The sequence below is a fragment of the Passer montanus genome, unplaced genomic scaffold (assembly GCF_014805655.1).
Source record: "Passer montanus isolate IOZ18808 unplaced genomic scaffold, ASM1480565v1 scaffold122, whole genome shotgun sequence".
Lineage (NCBI taxonomy): Eukaryota > Metazoa > Chordata > Aves > Passeriformes > Passeridae > Passer > Passer montanus.
Genome location: NW_024358945.1, coordinates 783,657 through 807,098, shown reverse-complemented (window position 1 = coordinate 807,098; position 23,442 = coordinate 783,657). Strand labels below are relative to the sequence as shown.

Below are 23,442 nucleotides of genomic sequence, written 5' to 3'. Positions count from 1 at the left end.
AAGAGGAAATAAATGAGATCTGAATGTAGCTTAGAGTTTCATTCTCTTTGGGATCCTTCAGGATGTCCTGTGCCACATAAACTAAATTTCACTTGGCCAACAGAATCAAAACCCCCCAGTTCAGAGAAATCACCAGAATAATATACAGTTGTGAATTTTCAAAAATTGCTTTGTTCTGGGGGGTGAGACCCTACAAAAAATGCTCTCCAATCGTGCAGCCATCTGAGTAATTCTGCAACTGGTGACCCCTATGAGGATGTTCTTGTTTCCAGAGCCAATGTGATGCCACACAGCGATTTGTCTGTTCAATTGAGTTCTTGCCTCCAGATAGATAGATAGATAGATATAAAGTTTATTTTGAAATGTCTCCTAGTGCTTCTGAGCCTGACTGATGTGAGATGTTATTTTGAACATGCCAAAGCATCTGAACGGCTCCAGTCCTTTCTTTTCAGCGTGCATTCCTTGATAAGTGGCAAAGCTTCCCACTTATCAGTCACTCAAAGTGACTGTGGCTGTCAGTTGTGTACAAAGCGCAATCAGCCTGGAAGAAGAGACACCAGCATTTTTCTTCTCAGTTTGAAGCAAACACGTTTTGACTGCTAGTCATTCAATTTTAAAGCATCTTCAATTAGGGGCGGATGAAGATATAAAGAAAACACATCCTAAACACCTCTGCCAGCCAGCAGTAAAAAATTTATTGTTATCTCCTGCTTCACCTCACCGCAGAGGCAGCAGTGGCAGCCTTTTTTTGGCTGTACAACAGAAGTGCTCAGGATTGCACACACTGCACACAGACAAGAGCAGGGCATGGAGAGCTCGTGCTCGGCTTCTCCAGCCACTTACAGGTGGCACCTTGTGCCCCTGCTGTGCCAGCACCTGCACGGGCACAGAGACAGGCAGAGGGCTCCCAGGGCACCCCACGCCACCCACTCTGGGCACAAACACCCACAGAATGACACTGCTGCTCTGCAGCCAGCAAAATGCCAGACTAAACCATGAATAAGGCCATGGAAACACAGACAAGGGAGGGCTGGCAAAGAGGAGAAGCTGCTGCAGGAAAGGGTGGGCAGCTGCATAAGAAAGGTTACTCAGCACCTGGGAGCTGAAAGTGAAAGAAAATGGTCAAAGATGATGATGAGAGATGCAGAAATTGGAGAGGGGATCTGAAAACAAACAAAAGACAGGGTCCTGAAATGCCTGCTGAGATGAGGCCGTGGGCACAATGCTGCCAGCTGTGATGACTGGATTTGACCATTAGCCTTTTCCTTACAGTCTAAGATGCTGGATTATTTTGGGTGTTTCAGTGCTCTGGTTTTTAAAAAAAAAAAAAAAGTTTCTGGCCTTCCCTTGTGATTGTGTGAGAGAACTGGCAAATGAGAATACTGAAAGCTCAGTAACAGAAAGTAAATTAAGAAAAGATGCTAAAATGGCAAGAAAAAAAGTCATGAAGTTCAAAACAGTGTTACAATTTGAGAACATTTGGACCAGTAACACTGGAGAAAACAAGTGCTATTGCCATCAAGTAGCTCAGCACAGGCAAAAAAAGCTGATTTACCTCAATCAAACATGCCCTTGCATTTCCAATAAATTCAAGTTCACAGAATACTCTGATTTTGAAGGGACCCACCCACAAGGGTTCAATTCTTCAGGGCATGGCCTATATGGGGATCAACCCCCAACCTTGGCAGAGTTAACATCATGCTCTGACCAGTTGAGCTCATGCAAGTTTTAGAAGATACTCCTGGTCTGCACTGGCACCACAACACCACCAGTCCACAAATTTGGATGGCAGAAGGGCATGGAAATGGCCTGAGATCAAACTACTCAAACTACCTGCAGAAACATGCTAAGGTTACCTGTGGAGTTAAAACCATGGTGCAAATGATCCTCTGCACTGAAAGAAGTACACATAAGGACCTCAACAACCTTTTACTTTCCTCAACAACTTAACTTTCCTGGTAAGGGAAGAAATGAAGGCCCACAGGTTACTCAAAATCCAGTCTACCACAAATGCTATTAGCTGAAGCTGAGAGGACAGAAAGCAATTAGTTCATTCTGACTGATTTTTCTTTTTTTTTTTCTTTCCCTTCTTTTTCCTATTTTCCCCCCCAGCCCCAAGGGTTTGTTTGTTTGGGGGCTTTTTCCGTTGTTGTTCTCTTTGGTTTTGTTTGTTTCAGGTTTTTTTTGTTGTTGTTGTTCTCTTTGGTTTTGTTTGTTTGTTTTTGGTTTTGCGCATGCCTGTGTGTGGTTTTGAGTAACTTCTTTCCCAGGGGATTTCTGCTGCTCGAGGGACAGGCGAGCTCCTCTGATAACTGATAGGAGATCAGCTGCAGAGCTTTGTGAGGAACAATTGTTCTGCCTCTCTGCTGGCAGCGTCAGGGCTTTGGGAAGAGGTTGCAAAGTCATGGGAAAGGCTGCAGTGTGACTCCTCCTTGCAGCTCACTGAGTGCAGCATGCCCTGTTTGTGAGCTCTGGGACAACAGCTGCTCCTGACACATGATGGATTTGGACAAAATGTCCCCACATCCACCGGGACTCAAACATGCTCAGTCTGACTGTGCACTCACAGCTTGTCATATCCACACAGGCAAAAAACCCAAAAAAATAACAAAGGCAAAAACAAACCACTTCAGTGGACAGAGCCTGCTCTAAAAATATTTTGGAGAGCGAGGAGGAAGATACTTTCTCACAGTTTCCTGCTGAAGAAAGGTCCCATTAAACTCCTACTAATGTGAACAAGAGCCTTTTCTCCATGTTCAGTGGGAGCTGGATCAGGCCCTCACTTCAACAGCTTTATTGTCTTACCAAGGAAATCTTTTGTCCTCATCTCACTTCCACATGCAAAGAGGACTCCAGTTGTGGAAAAACTGAAACTGCTCTGCCTTGCAAAGTGACTGCAGCAGCACAAAGCACTGCTCTGCCGCCACTGACTTCCCAGAACAGCAGAATTCCCAGGGAAAATGGGAATCCAGGAGCAACAGGCATTACTGACTCTGCAACCAGGCCCTTGTGCAGCAGCTTCTCATTTTTGTGTCTCCAATGAAGGACTCATCACCTCCAGCCCTTTAAAACCCCTGGAGAACTCTGGTTACAGACACAGGAGAGGTTGGGAACCAGAAGAGATGTCCGCAGACCTTGTGGCTGCACTGAGGAGACACTGACAGGGCAAAGATTAAGAGTAAGCACCTCTGCCCTCCTTATTATAAGCTCAAAGTTCCCCAAGTACTTAGCTCATAGTGGTCTGCTGGAGGTTTTCTTTTTTTTTTGAAGCAGCAGACAGAAAACAAAAGGCTTAGCCATGTTGGAAATACAATTTAAGACTGCAAACTTGTTGGGGCAGGGAAAAAAATCTTCAGTTTCTTTTTGTACAGTCAATTAATCTGTGTCTTCTCTCAACAGGAGAGAGAAACTGGTACCTTCTACAAAAAAACAAGAAGAACACAAACGGGCCTAGATATCCTGAAGCCAGCTTTGGGTAAGAGATGATTGCTCACCTGAGGAGTGCAAAACAAACAACAAACCTGAACAAAACAAAGCAAAAATTACTGCCATAACTGGAGGGTAGATGATGGTATCTCAAGCACTCTGGAAGCAGGTCTCTACCACTGTTTTGGAAGACTGGAATCAGTCCAGAACCTCTCGCTGTTTGGAAAGTTTTGACAATAACAACTGTGTCATTTCAAAACTTTGCATGTTAAGCTTAAGAAATATTTTGCTGAACTTCTGTGTAACTCAGAAACCAAATCCCTCTTTCCTCCCCAAAAATACGGCTACGTTTTGAAAAACAGATCTGGCTGAAAAACGGCCTAGCCATCCTGCAGGAAATTCTAAGTTCAAGACTTTATTACAGTCCAAATTGGAATATGTTAAACCTCAGAGGGTACTGAGAATGGCAATATTCTGGTTGGAGAAGCAGCAGCAGAGCCAGGCCTCTTCCTCTACCCACAGAAGTGATGGGGAAGGGCACACAGGCAGCTGGCAGCGGGTGGGAGGATGGAAACCTGCATCCAGACCCCAGGGAAAGCCTTCTGTGGAGCTGGGGGGACATGCAGGGCAGCTGGAGAGCCAGGACAGGCAGGCTGCAGCCCAAGGCCCCCGGGGCTGTGGTGCCCACACTCCCCCTGGACACGCTGCTGGGGTCTGCAGGGCTGGAGGCCACTGCAAAGGACACACATCCCCCCTGGCAGGGGGATGCTCAAAGGGGGAATGCCATTTTTACTGCGCCTGTGAGACCTCCAGCACTGCAGCAAGGCCTGCCAAAGCTGCTTTCAGCAAGCAGAGCTGGGAGGTTAGAAGAAGACATGTGGGCCAGGCATGCAGTGACAGACACAAGACCTCGGGGTGGGATTTGTAGGGTTAAGTGTTCCGTGCATGGAGAGACTGCACCTGAGGGACCCCTGGCAGAACCTCCTGCAGGCACCTTCAGGCCTGAAGGAAATTGCTCCCTCTTCAACACAGCTTTAGTGCTGGAGAGGTTAATTCCCACATTTCAGGCATTTGGTACCATCTGGAGCAGGCCAGGGACAGTGGTTCCAGCTTTGCATCAGAACTCAGCTGGGATCCCCTCACTCTCAGAGGCCCAGACTTTCTCACAAAAAAAGGGTCCTATTCAAACATCTGCTCTAGCTCGGAAGGAAAATGAAAACCCTCTCCTAAAACAGACTGCTGTCTGGCAGGAACTGCCCTCAAGTTTCAGAAAGCCCTTGGTTCTTGGGCTGAGTATGTCACTCAGAAAAGAATACCAATTAGTAAGCAATTACTGACAGTATTAAACCAAAAAAGTCAAACAAAACCATGGCCTAAATGTTAGAAACATTGTAAAGCAGCATTTTTGCTTCCTGCTGCTTTGAGATCTTAGTTTTACATTATTGGCAACCTGAAGTGTTCCAAGATCTTGAGCTGGGCTCTCCAAAAAAAATTTTGACTAAAAATCAGAACAGATTAGAAAACAGCATTTGGCCTCTGTTTTGTTTGCCTTCTAATTTTGGAACTTGTAGTGCTCATGGTTTCAGATTTTGCCTGGAAATATGAGAGTTGGAAGTTTACATTTGGGAGAAATGAAAGCTGGCATTTTTGTCATCACATGACTCCAAGAGCTGGGGCTTGAGGGAAAAACATAAAACATTGTCAGGTTTTCTACAAAATTGTGAGATTAGCGGCATCAGTTTTATCACAATTTAGGCTGCAAGGTTGACCTATTTTATCAACAGTGCCCTACTGAATATGAATTGCTTTATGAATTTTAACAACCATATTTCATTTTAAATACAGTTCAATTAAAGTGACATTCGTCACCCAGCTTCAAAGCAAACCCTTCCATCACATCCTGGGCCAGACTTTGTCTCTGAACTGCACGACCCCTGCCAGCCCCGTGTCTCAGAGACACCCTTTGAAGGGGACACCTCTGGGGTGAGCCCAGCTCAGCACCATGAGCACCTCCCAGCCTTCTGCCACTCTGCCCAGCTGGCAGGAGAGCTCAGAGCGCCCCAGGCTCCAGAGCAAGGGCACCAGGGAGCAGATTGTGGCCCCACAAAAGATGAGTGGGTGACCAGGAGAGCTCCCTTGAGGCCCTGGAGGACAAAACTGACCTGAACCCAAGAACTTGCTGAGCTCTACTAGGTGCCAGCCTGTTGATTTGATCTTTTTTAAGATTTTCTAAACCTTCTGATCTTTATATTCTTTTTCACACACTTTTTGTAAACAACTTACTGTTTTGTATTCCTTTTGTCTTCTCTTTTGTAAGAGAAGAAATTTGATAAACTGTTGGTTTGTCCAGTGCCATTGGAGAGGTGGCAGTTTCACCCCCCAATCCACTGTCACCTTTAGAAATCTATAAATGTTGGAGTCAGAAAACAAACTCCCCCTTTTTGCCTTGAAAACAGCAGCGTGTTCGCTTTTCATGTCCTATAGTAACACCAGCCTGCCCTACAGCTGCCAGCCTAAAACACAACCTGAAACCTTTGGGGTGCTGGTGCACAAGAGCTGTCAGATCACACGTTCCAGCTCCATTTAGGGCAGAACAGCAGCACTAGGAGTGCTGAGGGGAAGAGACCCAACACTGAGCAGGCAGAAACCTTACAGGGAAAACCTTACCCACACAAAGATTAGGCAGAGCAGAAAGCAGGGTGCATGGGGGGATGCACCCCAAAGTGGCACGAAAACAAATGGGGGAGGGTTAGTTAATTATTCAGAGAAACTCAAACCTCTTCACAAATTAGGTCTAGAACATCATGAAAAGTAGAAAAAAAATTATAAACATTCTCCAAAACACAAAATCCTATCTAGATCCCATTTGATCATTTTGAGGTCATACAGGTTCTCAAATTTAATCCAATCTGCAGGTTTTCTGCAATTTACTTAACTCTCTATACAAACCCCTTGTTTTCTGTTTTAGTGACACCACCTTCCAATTAATTCAGCAGAGATGGGCTTGGAAAAGACGTGTCAATTAGAGACTCACATGCCAGGCACATTCTTCTAAGCTCAAGGAACTAAAGCATCTTTCTCCAGCATCCCAGAAGTGCTGGTTTAATTGAGCTGCAGTTGCACTGAGCATCTGCAGTCCTCTGAGGAGGAGAGGGAGTCAGAGTCTCTCCCTGGTTATGGATTGTGTATCACTGATTGTGTGATGGGCTAAGGAGAAAGGGAACTGTTTCCAAGTTAGCACACTGAGAGAAAAGACTCATAAATCATGGGGTCAGCCAGGTTATGCTTTTTTCTAACCTTAGGGTATTATGCTTTCAATACAATATTTCAATGGCTTTTTTCTGTGTAATAATTTATATGGAATTATGGCAACTCTTACAAGCTTAGAAAAAAATTGGCTCAAGTAAAACGATTCCTTTGTCATAAATAAGTTGAGTTCATAGCTACAGCACAATCATTCAACTGCACCTAAGTCAAACAGTTATCCACTCTTTGTAGGAATATTTCCCTGTCAATAAATCTAATGCTATTTCAAAACTTCAGGCCAGTGTGACAGAAGCCTGTTAGATTAATTAGGGCAAGGTCAGAAAAGCTGAACTCTCAGCTACATTCTTGTCACACTTTTCTTCCACCTACCACAACCCATAGGCTGTAAACTCACTGACCATTTTAAACATGGCCATGTTAGGGGGGCTTCATTGCCCTAATTAATTTACAAAGGATGATTTCTTTAAGAATTGTTTCTTCTCTGACAGTCACTATAACTGTGGAGAAATGTTTTGCTTTGCATTCACTGTCAATAAGGAATTTTTTTTATTTTTAATTTTTCCCATCAGAGTTATGGGCTTCAGCCAGGGTTCATGAGACTTCAGGATCATACAGGCATGGAACTGCCCAGACGCCTGTGCAGTATCACCCAAATTTCACTACAAACACACATCAGCTCTGTGGGAATGAGAGAACAGTGCTGTCTCTCTGGCTGCTCCATTCCTGACCTTTCTTGCCTGACCATCCAAAAGGAGGGTGCCACAAATCTGATGGGGTCTGTGTGAAGTGGGCCCTGGAGGTGAAATTCTGACCTCAGCAGGGTCAATATTTCATCTGCAATCCCTTGAGACAGACCCCCAAATCATTTCTGAGGATTGCAGCTTCTATCAGATGGTACTTGGCTGACTTTCATTTACTACTGACTCAGGTCAAACTTGGACCAGGGATCAAGAGATGAAAGGCTCTATATCTCATTATCAATAACCAGGGTTTTCTTCACTACCCTAAAAACAACATACTTCATTCTTATCTACAAGGCATTAAAACTTAAAAGGGTTGGGGTCAAATTACGTTACTTCAATTTATTTTTATTCACTGCTTATAAAACAACTTCCTCTCTCGCTGCCATAGCTAAATGCTAAAAATACAAATATTTTCCTTGCTATTGTACAGGTTTTGCTATTGTTTTTCTTTTAAAGTCTCATTAAAAATGCAGCACTAAAGAAAAATCCCTCCCACACACAAATTAGGAAGCAGAAAAGATTACAGAGGTCGAGGCCAAATCAAGCCTTACCAATCTCAAAATTATTTTCAGCAAAGCACATCCATCTTGTATAGAAGTTGCCTTAAAACAGAGGGATGGACCTTCCCAGGAGATTTTCATAAATGCTCAAGCCCAGATACAGACAGAATGTCCTCTGGAATGACAGAGCCAAGTTTCCTTCCAGTATGAAGCCATACAGCTCCTCTGATCTGGTTGGAATTAGGTTTTCTTAAATGGCTTAAAATTGTGATTGATAACTTTAGGCAACTCCCTCTGAAATGCTGATGAAAAGCTTTGGAAGGAGAATCCTGCTGCTACTGAACAAACAGAACACAGTCTACAGCAACTCATAATGCTCTGTACAAAGCTGCATGATTAAACAACCAGAGATTCCACCCTGGTCCAGGTATCTGTAAGAAGTCAAACCTCTCCTCTGTCATTCCATGGAAACCTTCACAGGCAAATTGATTTGCACTGTTCCCAAAACAGGGGCATGCACATGGAAGAAAAGTAATGAAATACACTCAATGGCATGAAAATAAACTTCTGAGTACAGTATGGGAGAAAGAGGCTAAATGAAGTTTACTGGTTGTCCTGGTTTAACAACATTTTCTACTCCTGGAATAAACCTGCAGGTACCTGGGACTCACACAGCTGCTCTCCTGATCTAACCAACCTTTTGGCCAGCTTCTCACTCACACAATACTTCTCCACAAATAAGAATTCCCAGTCTCCAAACACCTCAGGCAGAGGGAAGAAGGTGCACTTGATTATCAATCACTGAAGAGAACTGCTTCAGCAAAGCCTCAAAAACAGAACTGTAGGACACTGGTTCCAAACAAAGTCTTTCTGGCAATGCTTTTGTCACTCCTGAGCAAAGAGGACTGGCCCTGCAAATGCCTGCTTGCATGACCAGCTCCTCTAACAGCCTCTTCCTGACCCTACAAGAACCATGTTAATCATGTAAGGCCCTCCAGAAACTGACCTTTTTTTTGCTAAATGACAGGTAAAATCCTCCTGTGTTCCCATAAACAAAATGCCAGCCAACCACAGAGATTCTTAAAGAAACTGAGGCAACAACGGCTGAGGGAAAGAGTGGGGAAGGGAAAGGAAGAATAACAGGGGCACGGGAGGAGATGCGTCTCTGACCTGGATCTGCTGCTGAAGAAGGTTAATTTTGTGCTGCTGCTGCAGAAGCTGCTGCTGCTGTCTTGCAATCTGTGAAGAAATTGCACAGAAGAAACATGAGATATGGATCACCATTCCCAGAGTCCATCCACAGGAAGCTCTGACCCTGCTTAGCTCTTTAAACCTCTCCTCTGAGCTAAGGAACCTTCGGGGGCAGGCGGCAGCAGCCTGGAGACTGTTACTGAAGCAAAGGACACAGGAGTTCAGGAACAATTCATTGCTAACACCAGGGAGAAAGGGAATCCTATGGAAAATGCTGTGCTGCACAGAAGACAGGGACCTATGCAAAAATCTTACTGAAATGGCACTGCTAAAATTCCCCAGGAGAGAGAACAATACCAGCACAGAAACCAAAAAATAGTGGAGGAAGGCAGAAAAAGCAAAAAAGCAGGATGGCCAGAAATACTCTTCTGTTTGGCACCACCTGCTTAAATTTTTTTTTTTTTTTAATGGCCATCTGACACCATGGAGGAAGGTTCTTAGTGTACTTTTTTAATGTAGAAACAGGCACAAAGAGACTGGAACTGAGCTTGGAAAAAGCACTGGCTCTCCAATGTGTGTATCAGCTGCAAGGAGCTGAGGAGGCAGGCAAGGCCACAGGGCTCAACATGAAACTGGTTTATGGAGGTGCATGGAGCCCTCCTCCAAGCCTCCTTCCAAAGCCAAGGGCAGTTTTCCAGAAGGACTTCCACCCTCCCTCTCCCCCAAAGGACTGCAGATGCTGCTGTAGACACATTTTACACCCCGTGAAGGGAAAAAGCAGGCATTAACAGAACGGAGTTAAGAGTTCTAAAGGCTGGAGGGAGATAAACCATTCTTGAACTTAAAAAGCAAGTTCGAAAAACTTTCACTGAAGTTGTCACAAAAGCTCTGCTCCCACGAACAGCCAGTGCAGCAGTGCAAACATCAGAAAGAGCTCTGCTCTTCCCCTGTGTCCTGTATACACATCTCAGCTGGTAACTTAGACATATTTACTGGGGGAAATGTGCTTTCTTCCCCTTAGGTAGCTTCCTTTCTTTCTACTATTAGACTATTTGCATAAGAAACACTCACTCATAGTTAGCTCCACATCTAACAGATCAAATGAATGTTTTCTTTTTGGAGCCTTTCTTTAAGAAAGAAAAATAATTTTTATCACTACATTTTTTTCAGAGTTTGGAAATTTTAATTTCTGCATAATGCATAAGTATACAGAATTTCTTCAATTAAAAGAAATCCTAGCTATCCTAATTTCTTTTTCTACTGTCTTCATTTTCTTTTTCACTTTCAAATCCCCGTGGCACTAGTGACTTTAGGAGGCAAGGTAAAGGGAATAGCTCATACAGGATGTCTCCTGGTGAAAGATCTTGCCAGTTCCACCTTCACTCCTTCCTCTACCTTTGCTGTTCTAACAACAGCAGGATACAAACTCCCCAGCTCCAGGGAAGTCACTTCTGCTCTCCCCATGTGGGATTTCAGGCTGAGGCCAAAATACCCTTTGTTTAAGATAACGTTTTTAAATAATTAAAACCAGGGAAAACCAAGGCGTGGCTTAGAAATCTTAAGACTTGCTTAAGTACAGTACCAACCCTGAATCTGACAACTATGACAGATTTCAGAGAAATTTGTGAGTTTCATAAAACTCACAGAGCTGCAATTCTGTGATAAAATTTTAAACTAGATATTTAAATATTCTCTGCTCATGTTCGATACAAAAGCAGACATTAATTTCTGTTAAAATCTGCCCAGTGAAATCTGTGAGGAAAGTTATGTTTCCGCCCAAAATGTTGTGTGTCCATGTGTGCTCACTGGAAGTGATCACATGTGAAAACCATGTTTGCATTTCCAGTGAAGGGCATATTTGCATGAACTGAAAATCAAGCCTCTCAAGTGTAGAAGGAAAAAAGCCATACTTGTTCACTGACTTTATATTATTCTCTGCTTTCTTCCACAGTTGGCAAAACCCAACCTCTTAATTTCTCAAGTTACAATCCAAGTGCTGCATTTTGTTCTTTTTATACCTGTTCAGTATTTCCGAATTAAAGCATCTTTGGGAGATTAATCAGGAGGGCTGGATTTGCCTGTTTATCTACAGAAAGTTCAAAAACCCAAAGAGTATGGAAGGATAGCACAGAACTGCAGAATATTCTGAGCTGCAAGGGAGTCACGGGGAGCATCCAGTCCAGCTCTTGACTGAATGGCCCAGGCAGGGGCTGAACACACAGCATTGTTGGCAGCAGGCTCTGAACAGCTCCAAGATGGATATATTGCAAATCAAACCATTCTCCTGATGCGTTTTTGTTCAAACTCTTCCACCTCGGAGAACGAGCGGAAAAGATTTTGGGTGCAGAGCAACTCTGAGAAGCTGAACTGCTGGAAAGCCCTGGTAGAAGGTGTCTGAAGCTGAAAGGCCCTGCAACAGCCACTCACCTGCTCCTGCTGCTGCTTAGCCAGCTCCATTTGCTGGCGTTGTTTCTCGATCTGAGATGCAGCCAGCTTCTTCTGCTCGTCGTGAGCTGCCAGCAGCTGCTCCCTCAGACTGGTCAGCTGATTGATCATACCCATGAGCTGCCTCTCCTTCTCAGCCAGGCTTTCTGGAGTCCCTGGGCATCAGATGGTGGGGGAGAAAGAAAAAAAGGGAGGGGGAAGGAGAAGAGAGAACATTTAGAGCGATCCAGCTCTTTATTTTGCAGCTTTATTGTAAGCAAAGTTTGAGGAGAAGCAGAGAGCAGCAGCATATTGCAATGTGCTGCACACAAAGACCTGCTCCTCTGCATGGAGGATAAATCTCTGCACAGGCTTTGATCTGGTGCTCCCCTTCAATGGATCTTTGCCCTTTCATCTGTTTTCCACTGCCCTTCTGTCAGATTAATAGAGTGAAATAATGCTGCCTATTTTGAGGAAGCTTCAAGTTTTAAACACTGGGGAGCAAAAAATCAACCCTTCCAGGTTTGTAAGGTAACTACATTTATGGCAGAAACTTAGGGAAAAGATGCAGTTTCTGTAAGTGTCAAAGCATTGATGGAGGATAAGCATTAACATCCCTCTATAACCTGTTATATCATCTACATCCCTCATTAGGATTAAATTATACAGTATTTAAATTGTCAGTAACTCCTATTGCTGTTACTGCCACCAAGGTGCAATTTAAAAGGAAAAAATTATTTTATAAACATACCCAAAATGTGAGTTAAACACACTCACCATCACTCTCATTTGTACTGTTCGTAGATGTTTTTTTATAGTGGAGTTTAGCAGACACAGACAGAGGAACTCACTACCTCACTTTCACAACCATGCTGAAGAAATTGTTTTTTCTACCCAGAAGGACAGTGGTTATAAGGGAAGGGAAGAAAAAATTCCAAGAAAAATCAAAAGCTATGAATCATACATGACCAAAAAAAAAGGCACTTTTAATATACGTAGGATCATTTGACTGTGAATTTAAAAGACCTGAAAATATGTGTAGCAGCTAATCCACAGATATCCCCAATACCACCACACCCTCTCACATGAGTCAGAGCCTAGGAAACCTTTCTAAAAAGCCTTTAGGAAGGGATTAAGGCTATCAGTGTCAATGCCTCCTCTGAAAATAGCCTGCTTTTGGGACTACCCTGCCATCCAAACCCCTTTCAAACACAGGAAGCATTCTTCTGCCAATGTCTGCCAATGTCACCAGTGCTCTCCAAGTGAAAATAAAAAAAAAAAAAGAGGAAAAAGAAAAAAAATTGGCGACTAGAGCAAGCATGTTCCTAGCCAACTATCAGTCAGACATGGAAAAGAGCTACTGGTAATAGCTCATTTAGGCTGCCCCCCTGCCAGTGCAGGAATGCTCCCTGCAATATATTTCATACAGCTCTCTAGACTGGATTGAAACGTCTGTAATGGTGAATCATCTGCTCTTGCTTTGAAAGGCTCTACCACAGCCTTTGGGGTGGCACTGGGAGGGCTCTCTGCTTGATAGTTAGCTTAATTTACTTTTTTTTTTTGTTACTTTTGCCTAATTTCAATTATGTGATCCCAAGCAACATCCCATTTTCTACATTAGCCAAGCCCAAGCACTTAAATGCATTTGTAGACAGCCATGTGCAAGTGGAAAACCACAGAGAATCAGCAGAAAAAAAATATGACAGAAGAAATGTAACTGAATTGTTTTTCATTAGGGTTCTAGAAATTTCTGTGAAAATATTCTCACCACATAACAAAGAACTACAGCAGAATATTCTCAGATAAAGCCTCCAGAAAAACTGTGGTACAAGCTGGAAACTTGAGAAACACACTGAAACAGAAAGCATAGGACTTTAAACCTGTTCTGCTACAAGCTGTGAGAAAGAATGCAAGCCAGTGCTAAAACACGATCAGGGCTGAAGAAAACACTTCTAACTAGGATTTTTCCTTCCAACATTAGAGACAGAGAACTGCTACAAGTAATGCATTTGCCACCTGGCCACGGAATTAATCAGGAGTTGCTATTGCCACTCTTCCATCCTTTATTTGTTTTTCCCTAGGAAAAAAGGTGCAGTGTTTCCAAGTGGTGCAGAAGAATTGTTCTAGGAGGCAGCCCCTGCCTTGGCCTGTCTATGTGGGTCTACCATAAAGCTCCTCCAATGGAGACTACTATGCACTGCCACACCTGAAAACAAAATATTCTGGATTTATTTATTCAACAGATATTTTATTCCTAACTTTTACTGAGGGGTGGATGCAAGCACGAGAGAGAGGGGAAGCAGGACCTACAGAAAGAAGGAACACACAGGATTGCCTCAGTCCTTGAGTGAGGGTAAGCAGAAAGGAATCTCTGTCAAATACACCAACACACATCACAGCTCCTCACCACTGCTGCTTCATCCCTGGATTTTCAGCTCCTACAGCAGCTTTCAGCTGGGAATCAAAAAGCCCTTTGTAAAGCTAAATTAATCCCCATCTTTAAGTTAATCTGAAAGGTGGAGAAATGTTTCCACATGTGCAAAGTGACAGGGAGCTCAGAGCTCCCAAGAGAGGCAGCAAAGCCGTGCTGCTCTCCAGCCCTGAGCGCCCAGGCTCCCCAGTGCCACTGACCTGAGCAGGGCACAGGCAGGGACAGCCCCATCAGCCTGCCTGGCTGGCACACAGCAGCAAAACCCTTCCCCAGCAGGGACAGGGCAGCCTTATCTGAGCCCCAAGAACAAGTGCAGCCTGCAGCTCTGGGTGCTGAGCACAGCAAGGACAGGGACGAGCTGCAGAGGGACAGGGCAGGCCACGGGCACCATCAGAGGGCTGGAGCTCCTCTCTCTCTGAAAGGCTGAGAGAGCTTGGGCTGCTCAGCCTGGAGAAAAGAAGGTTCCAGAGACACCTTCCAGTACCTAAAAGGGGCTTTTAAAGATGGGGACAAACCTTTTAGCAAGGCCTGCTGTGACAGGACAAGAGGCAATGGTTTAAACTAAAAGAGGGCCAGTTTAGCTAAGATATAAGGAAGCAATTGTTTACAATGAAGGTGGTAAAATACAGAAACAGGTTGCCCAGAGAGGTGGTGGATGCCCCAAACTTGGAAATTTTCAATTCACGGGGCTTTGAACAGCCTGGTGTAGTGAAAGATGTCCCTGACCATTGCAGGGAGACCTGATAACCAAAATTATGACTCTGAACTCAGAGCAAGCAGGCAGTGCAGTGAACTGCCAGTGCAGACACCAAAACCACTCTGCAGCCATGCAGCCAGGAACAAATTGACTCGGTCTCTTCATTATTATTCAGTTTTTAAAGACAATCTGAAATGCCCACAAGGGGTGTTTTATATCCTACTTACTAAGTACAATGCATAATTCCTGGGGTTTATACAGCTGGAGTGAAAGTAGTCTGACAAAAGGCAGACTTCTTGCATTATATTTCTCAAGCTATTTCAGTTTGCTAATACACCAAAAGGGAAAATTTATCAGCATCAGCTTAAAAAAAAAAATCTCTTGGAGAATACTTCCTGGAAAACATGGCTTAGTAGGTACTTTTTTTCACAGGACTAAGCCATCCTTCCAGTAACTGGAATAGTACTTAATGATAATTTCAATTCTTTGAGGTAATATTTCCTTGCAAAGTAAGTACTTGGATAGCCATACTCTCAAGTGACCTGCAGAAAACCAGAGGCAAAAAAAAGAGATCAGCTATGTGGCTCTAATGAGAGATGGTGAGTTCTGTGCCATTTCCCCTTGTCTTACTCACACATCTCTGGAAGCTCCACTGGTGATGAATCATAGTTTTGATATGAACTGATATATTTTGCAGGTAACTGGTGGCTTGTAAATGTGTGAAAATGAAAAAAAAAGGGAAGTACTTGAATCAGATGGTCTTGATAACAATGTTAAGTGTTTGCATTTAGTTTAAGTTTGGTATTTTTTATGTCAGCCTTCTTACCTAGCACACCTTTCCTATAATTATCTCCCTTGAAATAATCAACAAAAGTGCCAATCATGTATTGCTGTGCATAACACACAAAGGCCAAAGCATGGACAGTGTTATTTATTTAATGGTGAGGTGAGGCCAACGGGGGGGGTCACTACATAAGTACAGCCAGTTCCAGGATTTTTTTCCTGGTGTATCAAAAATCACTGCAGAGTTAAGAGCTCCAGCTGGTTTTTGAACCCTTTTCTGGATGCTGTAGGCTGGGGGTAAATAAGGATGGTGGACTTTTGTCCTACCCTCACTATCTTCATGTTAACCTGCACGAGATCTAAACCTGTATCAGGGTGTGAGGAATCCTGGCAGCCAAGGGATTTCCACTTAAAGAATTCTGCAGCTCACAGGGCAAAACACATCAGTATTTTAAGCAACTAAACCAACAGCAAATAAAGACAGTTGCTCAAATTACACTACTCACAAATTAATGAACTATGCACATGGCTGCTCACCCTGCCTGAGCTTGGGAGGGGGTGCAAACCCCCGTCCCCAGCAGCCAGCTTCAGCTGTTTCCTTCCTGGACTCCCTGGGGGCTGCTCCAAGCATGGAGTTGGTGCATGGCTCTGGGGCTGGAAATGGGCATGGTGCTGGGCATGGGCACGGTTCTGGAGCTGAGGATGGTTCTGGGGCTTTACACCTGCCTTTACACCAGCAGTGATCTCACTCCAGCCAGGCAGCAGGCTGCCAAAAAACCCCCAAGTGTCCCTCACTGCAGGGTACAGCCTGACAGCAAGCTAGAGCACTCCACAGAAATCCTGAGTGAGAGCCTCGAAACAACGCCTGCCTCAAGAATTGCTCTTCTTTACCCCCAGAGCCACGACAAACAGAAATTGCACATTTCATGCCTATCAAAGCCTTTAGCCACCAGGCCACCTGCCCTTCAGGAGATTGCTGTGGGTGCTCTCTGTGCTCCCTCACTGCAATGGCAAAATGTGGATTTTCTACAACTGATGTGAACAACTCAGGCAAGGGACCATCAAAGCACACACTGCAGGTTGGTAGCTGCATAAAAAACCAAGAAAAGATGCTTTCCAGATGTATCAGATTGTCCTCTATCACCATGAACAGAAACTCAGAAAAAACCCCGTGTTTGTGGATGCAACACCCACAGCAGATGGCAATAAAAGAAGACTCAAATTAGTGGCATTCTGTATCGCCAAACCTAAACCTCATCTCAGATCAACACTACCCATAATAGTGTTTAAGTAGTAGAAGAAATTTACTCAAATGTGAAATAAACTATTACACATTCTTAGTTCTGATTCACAGTCTCAGACTGGCAGTGACAGTAACATTTTAATAAACATTAGAATGAAGACACCAATATGACCAAATGACACACTTAAAGTGAGAAAACGAACAGGAGAAACCTTGGCATACCCACCCAAAACAGAACCAAAGCAAAAAAAAGGCAGAGAAACTGCTTTTGCGATCAAAACAGTAAATACTTTATTATAATTTATTAGACAGAATGGGAATGTAAATGAGAAATTGGGAAAGCCAATATTTTCTTGAACAAGCATGTTAAGCTCTTGCTGCAAATGCTCAGGCAGTGGGAGTGTTTGCTCCCAGGCAGCCCAGGGATGGGCATGGCCCAGGGGCAGGGCTGTCCCCAGGCCCTCTGCCACCTCCCCAAGCTCTGGCAGTGGCACCAGCCAGGGGGGCTCAGTGCACACTCACCCACACAGGCAGTGAAATCCCCCTGCCCAGCCAGTTTGCTATCACAGAGACTGCTAAAGAGCTTTTTGAACTGTCAGAACCTGTCTTTCAAAGGGAAATCAAAGAAAACAATGTGCAAGTACAAAGCCTGGAAGACATAATAATATTGTATTATGTTCGTATCATTAACTGTGGTTACAAAAGAAAAAAAAAAGCCTCCTGTATCTACAAAGTTTTCTACAGGGGAAAAACTCATTAAATGGAAATAAGAATATTTTGAAGTGCTCTGTATTCGAATAATGCTAAGATGTATAATAATAATTAGAGCATGCAGAATAAAGCATTTTTTAATTTCAAAGCACTACCTAATTGATCTTCTTAAAGACTGTTTGCAGGCAGAAAGGTGATGGTATGCATTATGTTTTTCAAGAGCAAACCAAGGCACGAAGTTTTTAACAACTCACCGAAAGTCATTCTGAACTTTATGTGGTGTAGGAGGTTTTATTGCTGCCTCGATGAAGTCACCAGCAGAACTATTCCAGCAAGGCCAAGAATTTCCCCACTGACTTTTAACAGTAATACACGTTAAATAGATAATTAAGTCTGTGTTTGACCCAGTTGGAGACTAGGTAGGGTTTCAGCCAGGGGGACCCTTATGAATGAAGCAATTATTGATGTCATCCAGCCCAGGGAGCCCTGCCACAGCACAGCCTCTGTGTGACTCTGATGTAACAGCCCTGAGCTGCAGCCCATGCATGAGCTAAAGACTGAGTCACCTCCCAGCGTTTCCTGCAATGCTGTACCTTTTCAGCAGGCTTTTTAAGCCAGCAAAGGTTGCAGTTTTGATACAAAAATGAAGCTTTTTCAAACTGAACAGTCTATTAACCAAGCTGTCCTCAGAAAGAATAACATCCTAACTGTAACAAATCCAAATAATAAATCAAATTACCAGCAGTTCATAAAATATCTATCTTTTCTAGAGGTTTTTTTTCTTACAGCATCTTTCCTTCAAGTATCATTCTCATGCCTGTGGCAATTATTTTCCCTCTCACTCCTCGCCCCAGTTTTAACCGTGACATTTTAGAAATCTAAACCCAACAATAGTAAGGAAACCAGAAAAGTAAAACGGACAGGCCACCTAGTCTTCTTCTACTTTAGAGCAAACTAATCTGTGCCATGCTCTCCCTAAATAAAAATCTAAAAATCTGTTTATAACCTAAAATGGAAAGAGGAGTATTGCCATTCGTGCTGCTGCCATCACCTGAAGTCACACACAAGGCCATGGGGAGCTGATGTTTCCTCCAGGAAAAGCAGGTGATAAACAGATCTAACTGGCTGAGGTAAGGTCAGAATTTAACATCTTCCCCCTGCTTCTGAACAGCAATGTGACATGTTTCTGGCCAAGCACTGGGACTGTACTTTAGAAAATGTACATTTAAAGTGTACATGTAAAGTGGGTTTGGGTCTGTGCTTGGGAACTTGTGCTGCCTCCCCTGATGCTTCCCTAAACACTTCAGAGCGCTTTATTACGGACTAGAACAGAGATGAACAGGCCACTAAATCCTGGAGCTGTCAGGACAAAAACATCTGAAAACTGGCATTTTTCGTTAAGTATTTCAGCCACCTTTGCGACACAATGGCTGCCATCTTACAACTACCCACCTTGCTAAATTAAATTATTTCATCTTACTGCTAGGGCGAGTCAGCAAAGAAAACTTTCTGACTGCTTTTTACTTGGCAAGCCACAGGCACCAGAAACAGAAACAAGGAAAGAAAAAGTGCACAATTCAAACTCATCTGCCTGTACTTACAGATTTATGGAATGGATCTTCTCTGTCTGACAAGTAAAAATCCATTGTAGGACAGCGAGGTATAAGGAAGGTATTTACTTCAGCAGACAGACATTCTTAATCTTTTATGATTTTAGAGCAAGGTGAAGAATGAGTAAAACCAAATTATAAGCAATTACCCTCTTTTGCCATTACTAGCCTCAAGAACTGGTACTCTGTGGGGAAAAAAAAAGCTCAGCTGCCTGCTCTGTACCAAACCAGCCCTTTGGTGTTTCACGAGGCTGGAAAGAAGCAGTCACTGAGCACTCCTTATTTGCTGTCAGGAAAAAGTTTTGGTAGAGCAGACCACAAACAAAGCTTGGTGTTCAACCAGGTTAGCAACTCACTGTCAAGGTTACAAAAGGAATAGACAACGTTTGTACTGTTTCTCAGAGGTTACTCATTGTTTTACTGTCTAGACAACAAGTCAGAACTAGGCTAGGAAAATAGCGTTTGCTGCTGGAATTTTATGCAGCAGCTTATAGGAAAAAGTAAAAAGTGTGTGTGTGTATTTGCTTTGTTTTGACAAACTGGCAGTTGTAGCTCAGTGACATTCAGCTCTATCAGGTAATTTTAGAACCATGAAGCACAGCTTTAGGACCCTTTTGTCAACCTACTCTCTGAATAATTTTAAATATAGTGGTTTGGCCCCCATATGTTCAAAGTCATTGGCATTTACTACCTCAATTAGTTCAATTTTATTATATTATCTCTACCAATAATCTCATCTTAAAAATAAAATTAGAGCCTGACTTTTTGAGACCAAATTAAGTACCTTTATTTACAAAAATCCGGAACAACCTGAACTTGCTGCTTTACCATAAAATAACATTTTTAGATGCTTTAAAAAAGATTCCTCCAACCCTCCCTTCCACACACACAACCCTCAACTAACCTCCCATTCTAGTTAAAAGAGGAGCAGCTCCACGCAGTCACAGCCTCTCCCTCAGGCTTTCTTCTGGCCTGAAGAGGTTCTGTGTTGGTGTGGCTCAGCTAGCCCTGGCTGCCTCTGCAGGGCACCACACTGCCTTGAGATCAGCCTGCCCAATTCCCTCTGGAAACTCAGGATTCCCTGGGTGCAACTGGGCAGATTCCCATGCACCCCAGCACTTCCGGAACCTCAACAAGGACTAAAGCTCAATTTGCTACTATTAAACCCCCCAAAAAGTAAACACAAAGAAGAAGATACCAAGTAGGTTGCAACGAATACTGAATTTATGGCAATTAAAAGCTGACAATCCAACATACCTTAGCTCCTTCACTCATGACTCTCACCCTCCTTCTCTTGCCACTCCACAGACAATACTGCTCACAAAAAAAAAAAAATAAAAAAAAATGCAGAACATCCAGAGCTGACACAAGTTTTCAAACATTTCTGAACCATTAATTTGCAAATGCAAAATTCACACATCTCCTGGGGATCTGTGCTGTATTAGTCAAAGGTTTAAACCCAGTGTATTCCCCATGAATAATCTTTCTCCCTTTCCCCCTCCTTCTTCCTGTCCACATGTAAATGCAGAATTTCTTGTCTTTAGTTTACAGATTATGTGATCCAAAGTGTCACTCACTGGATTACTGCACATAACCTGAGCACTACCCAAAGCTTACTTGTCTTCAACTTGTCCAGCATTACTTAAATGGAATTATCCATCACAATCCATACACCGAATCTGCACAGCTCACTTATCTCAAGATTCTGTGTGTCACCTACCAGATTATCCCTTTTAATCCATACATTGAATCTACATAACATATGTCTTTAATTCATGGGCTCTGATGAGCTATAGTATCGCTGAATGGATTATTTCTCTTTAGCCATTATTGGCAGCCCTAAAAGCGTTCACTGCCTCCTCTGCTGTGCCCCATCTCCTGAGCACAGGAGGAAAAGCAGAGTCTCCAGCAAGCACAGCTCTGTGTCACATCAAGCCCAGCCTGACAGCACCTCCGTGGGATCTGGAACCCGGCTGCTCACACAAAACAAACCTCTGTGCTACCCTGAGCTGAAGATCAGGGTTGGTAGGTAATCTCACTTTCCACTGCCTCCATAAATCTGTGGTTACTCCAGCACAGCCTCCAGAGTCACCCAGACTGCAGTGGAGACAACGAGGAGCTGATTTTAACCCAACCACAATCCCTTTCACAGGGAGCGCAGAGAACTTCACCTGAGCTGTTTACAAACTAATCCACACAACACAAAAGGTTTTTCAAACAACAACAAAAATAGATCAGATTCAGACCTGCCCAGGCTTTCTTGAGAGATTTGGCCACAATCACTGTTAACAATGCCTTCAACAGAAAACCAGCTCAGAAAGATTGGAAACAGAAGTCTGTTCAACCTTTTGTTCCACACACCTATTCAAAATTAGCTAAGTGGGGAACATAAAAAATATGCAATGCTGTGTCTTGCCAAGTTTCAGTAGAGAGATGGACAAGATTAGCAGCAAGGCTTTGTGCACACACCAAGGGAGGTTTTAAGAAGAGTTCTCATCGTGGTTAAAGCTGCCTCCCTCACCCCAGTGTGAGCAAGGCTGGACAAGCCATGATGCACCTGAGGCCCAGCACCAGTGAAAAAGTAACTTCATGTTAACTTCACATATATAGGAATGATCACTGATAATTAAGGAATAAATGTATTTTTGATACCTTTTCCTAGTAACACTGAGGACAGCACCCACTTTCCCACTGCATTGCACAGCTACCAAGGCAGTTACACTGACAGCAGAAAAGGGGGATGATTTTCCTCCCTGGTGGTGACCAGTCTGAGACCTGAAGATCTCTCTGCTCCACTGAATCCACTAAAATGCATTATCCAATAAAAATCCAGTGGCCTTTTGAGCCCTGGTTTTGAATAGGATGGATATAAGTAAGTTTGAACAGGCTTTAACCAAGTCAGTATACAGTTTACAGCTTCACTTTAAAATACATCAATTAAACAGCATGTTTTGTTGTATAGCAAAGTGTTTTGAGCAGAGTAAAAATTCCATGGGTATCAAAACAGAATTTCTTAAGAAATCTCCAGTGCCAAACTTGTAATTTAGCCCCAGACTATCCCTCTGAACAAGCAGAGGTATTTGAGTTACAATTTCTTCAGACGTGAAAGGTTCTAGGCTTTGCCCCATTTTAAGAGCATTCCCTTGCAGCACCTTTGGGTCCAGCTGTGGAATAAAACAATCCATTTCCCTTTCAATTAGTAAGTGGATAGATACAGACCCTCCTAAGTGTGATCCTGACGTCTGCAGCTGCCTCTCTGCAGACACTCGGTGATGGCTCTTCTGCTTTACGGGCGTGCAGATGAAGAAAGGGGGGCTTAAAGGAGCAGCCAAAGGTGACAAAGCAACCAAGAGAAACAACTGAATATGGAACATGGGAGCCTGGTCACTTCCAACCACTCACCAATTTCCCTGTCTTTAATAAAATATTACTGCTTTCTAGCTTAAAAGAAATCACGCTAATAGAAAATAAAGTCTTCCTCTTCATCTCCCGTTCTTTAATCTCTCCCAGCTAATAAAACTCAATAGTAGTAACACAGACTTGGGCATTAACAATATGTAGCCTGGTGCTGAGACTTTTTGCACATGATGCACTAAAACTCCCCCAGACCTAATGAAAAGCACAATGAAATTTTGAACAGTTAAATGGAAAAAACTGTTCGGTGTGCGTAAGAGAGTTGGGCAGCACGGCTCCTAGTGCTGTCCATGTTCCAGGGTGTATTAAACATAAGACAGTGCTTAAATGGGGGTTTCCAAATATCACTAATAGAGAAATGAGGGGTGGAAAAAACGCAGCTGCCAGGCCAAGTACAGAGAAAGAAGTTAATTAAAAAATCACAACTGGAAAACTTCGTAACTATAGAATGACAAAATCATTTTGTAGCATAATATATGTGTGTTTGTACACGTGTGAGTGGGTACAGAGCAGCTCAACTTGCACACCTTTCCTGCTGCCTCACTAAATATAGCTGCAATACAGCTGAGCCATTGTTTGTTGGCTGCTCAGGGCTGATGGTGCCATGAAAACCACATTCCTGGGCACTAAATAATCAGCCTGCCTGACCCCCCAAGAATCTGTAAGTCAAATTCATTTACCCCCAGAGGGCAATGCTCTATTGTATCCTCCCTCCTTTCTAGCCACCTAGGAACAATGGACAATAATTGCAACTGTCACGGCAGTCAGTAGGAAAAATAAACCAGTGCCTGTTTTCACAGCTTACTGCCAAACTTGATCCAAACACCTAATAACCATGCCCCCAACCACAGAACCACAGTCGCTCTAAAAAGCCTCAGATGTGAGGCTTTTGAACAGAGCTACAGAACAATAACTCAACTTGTGTTCAAAATATAAAGCTAAAAACCAAAAATTAAAGCAAAGAAAAGTCTTCTTTGAGGCTGTGCTGTTGCTCCCCATCCT

General features: G+C 43.4%; 1 protein-coding gene across 16 annotated transcripts in view; it reads right to left on the bottom strand.

Annotated features, from left to right (window-relative positions):
* Positions 1–23,442, bottom strand: part of SOX5 (SRY-box transcription factor 5) — a 607,462-nt gene that overhangs the window by 127,975 nt on the left and 456,045 nt on the right. For all 16 annotated transcript variants that reach the window (XM_039698241.1, XM_039698239.1, XM_039698237.1 and 13 more), the window contains 2 exons: positions 11,555–11,727; positions 9,107–9,175 (listed from right to left, as the gene is read on the bottom strand). In XM_039698241.1, coding sequence (XP_039554175.1) covers positions 9,107–9,175; positions 11,555–11,727 — 242 coding nt within the window. The remainder of the gene's footprint in view (positions 1–9,106; positions 9,176–11,554; positions 11,728–23,442) is intronic.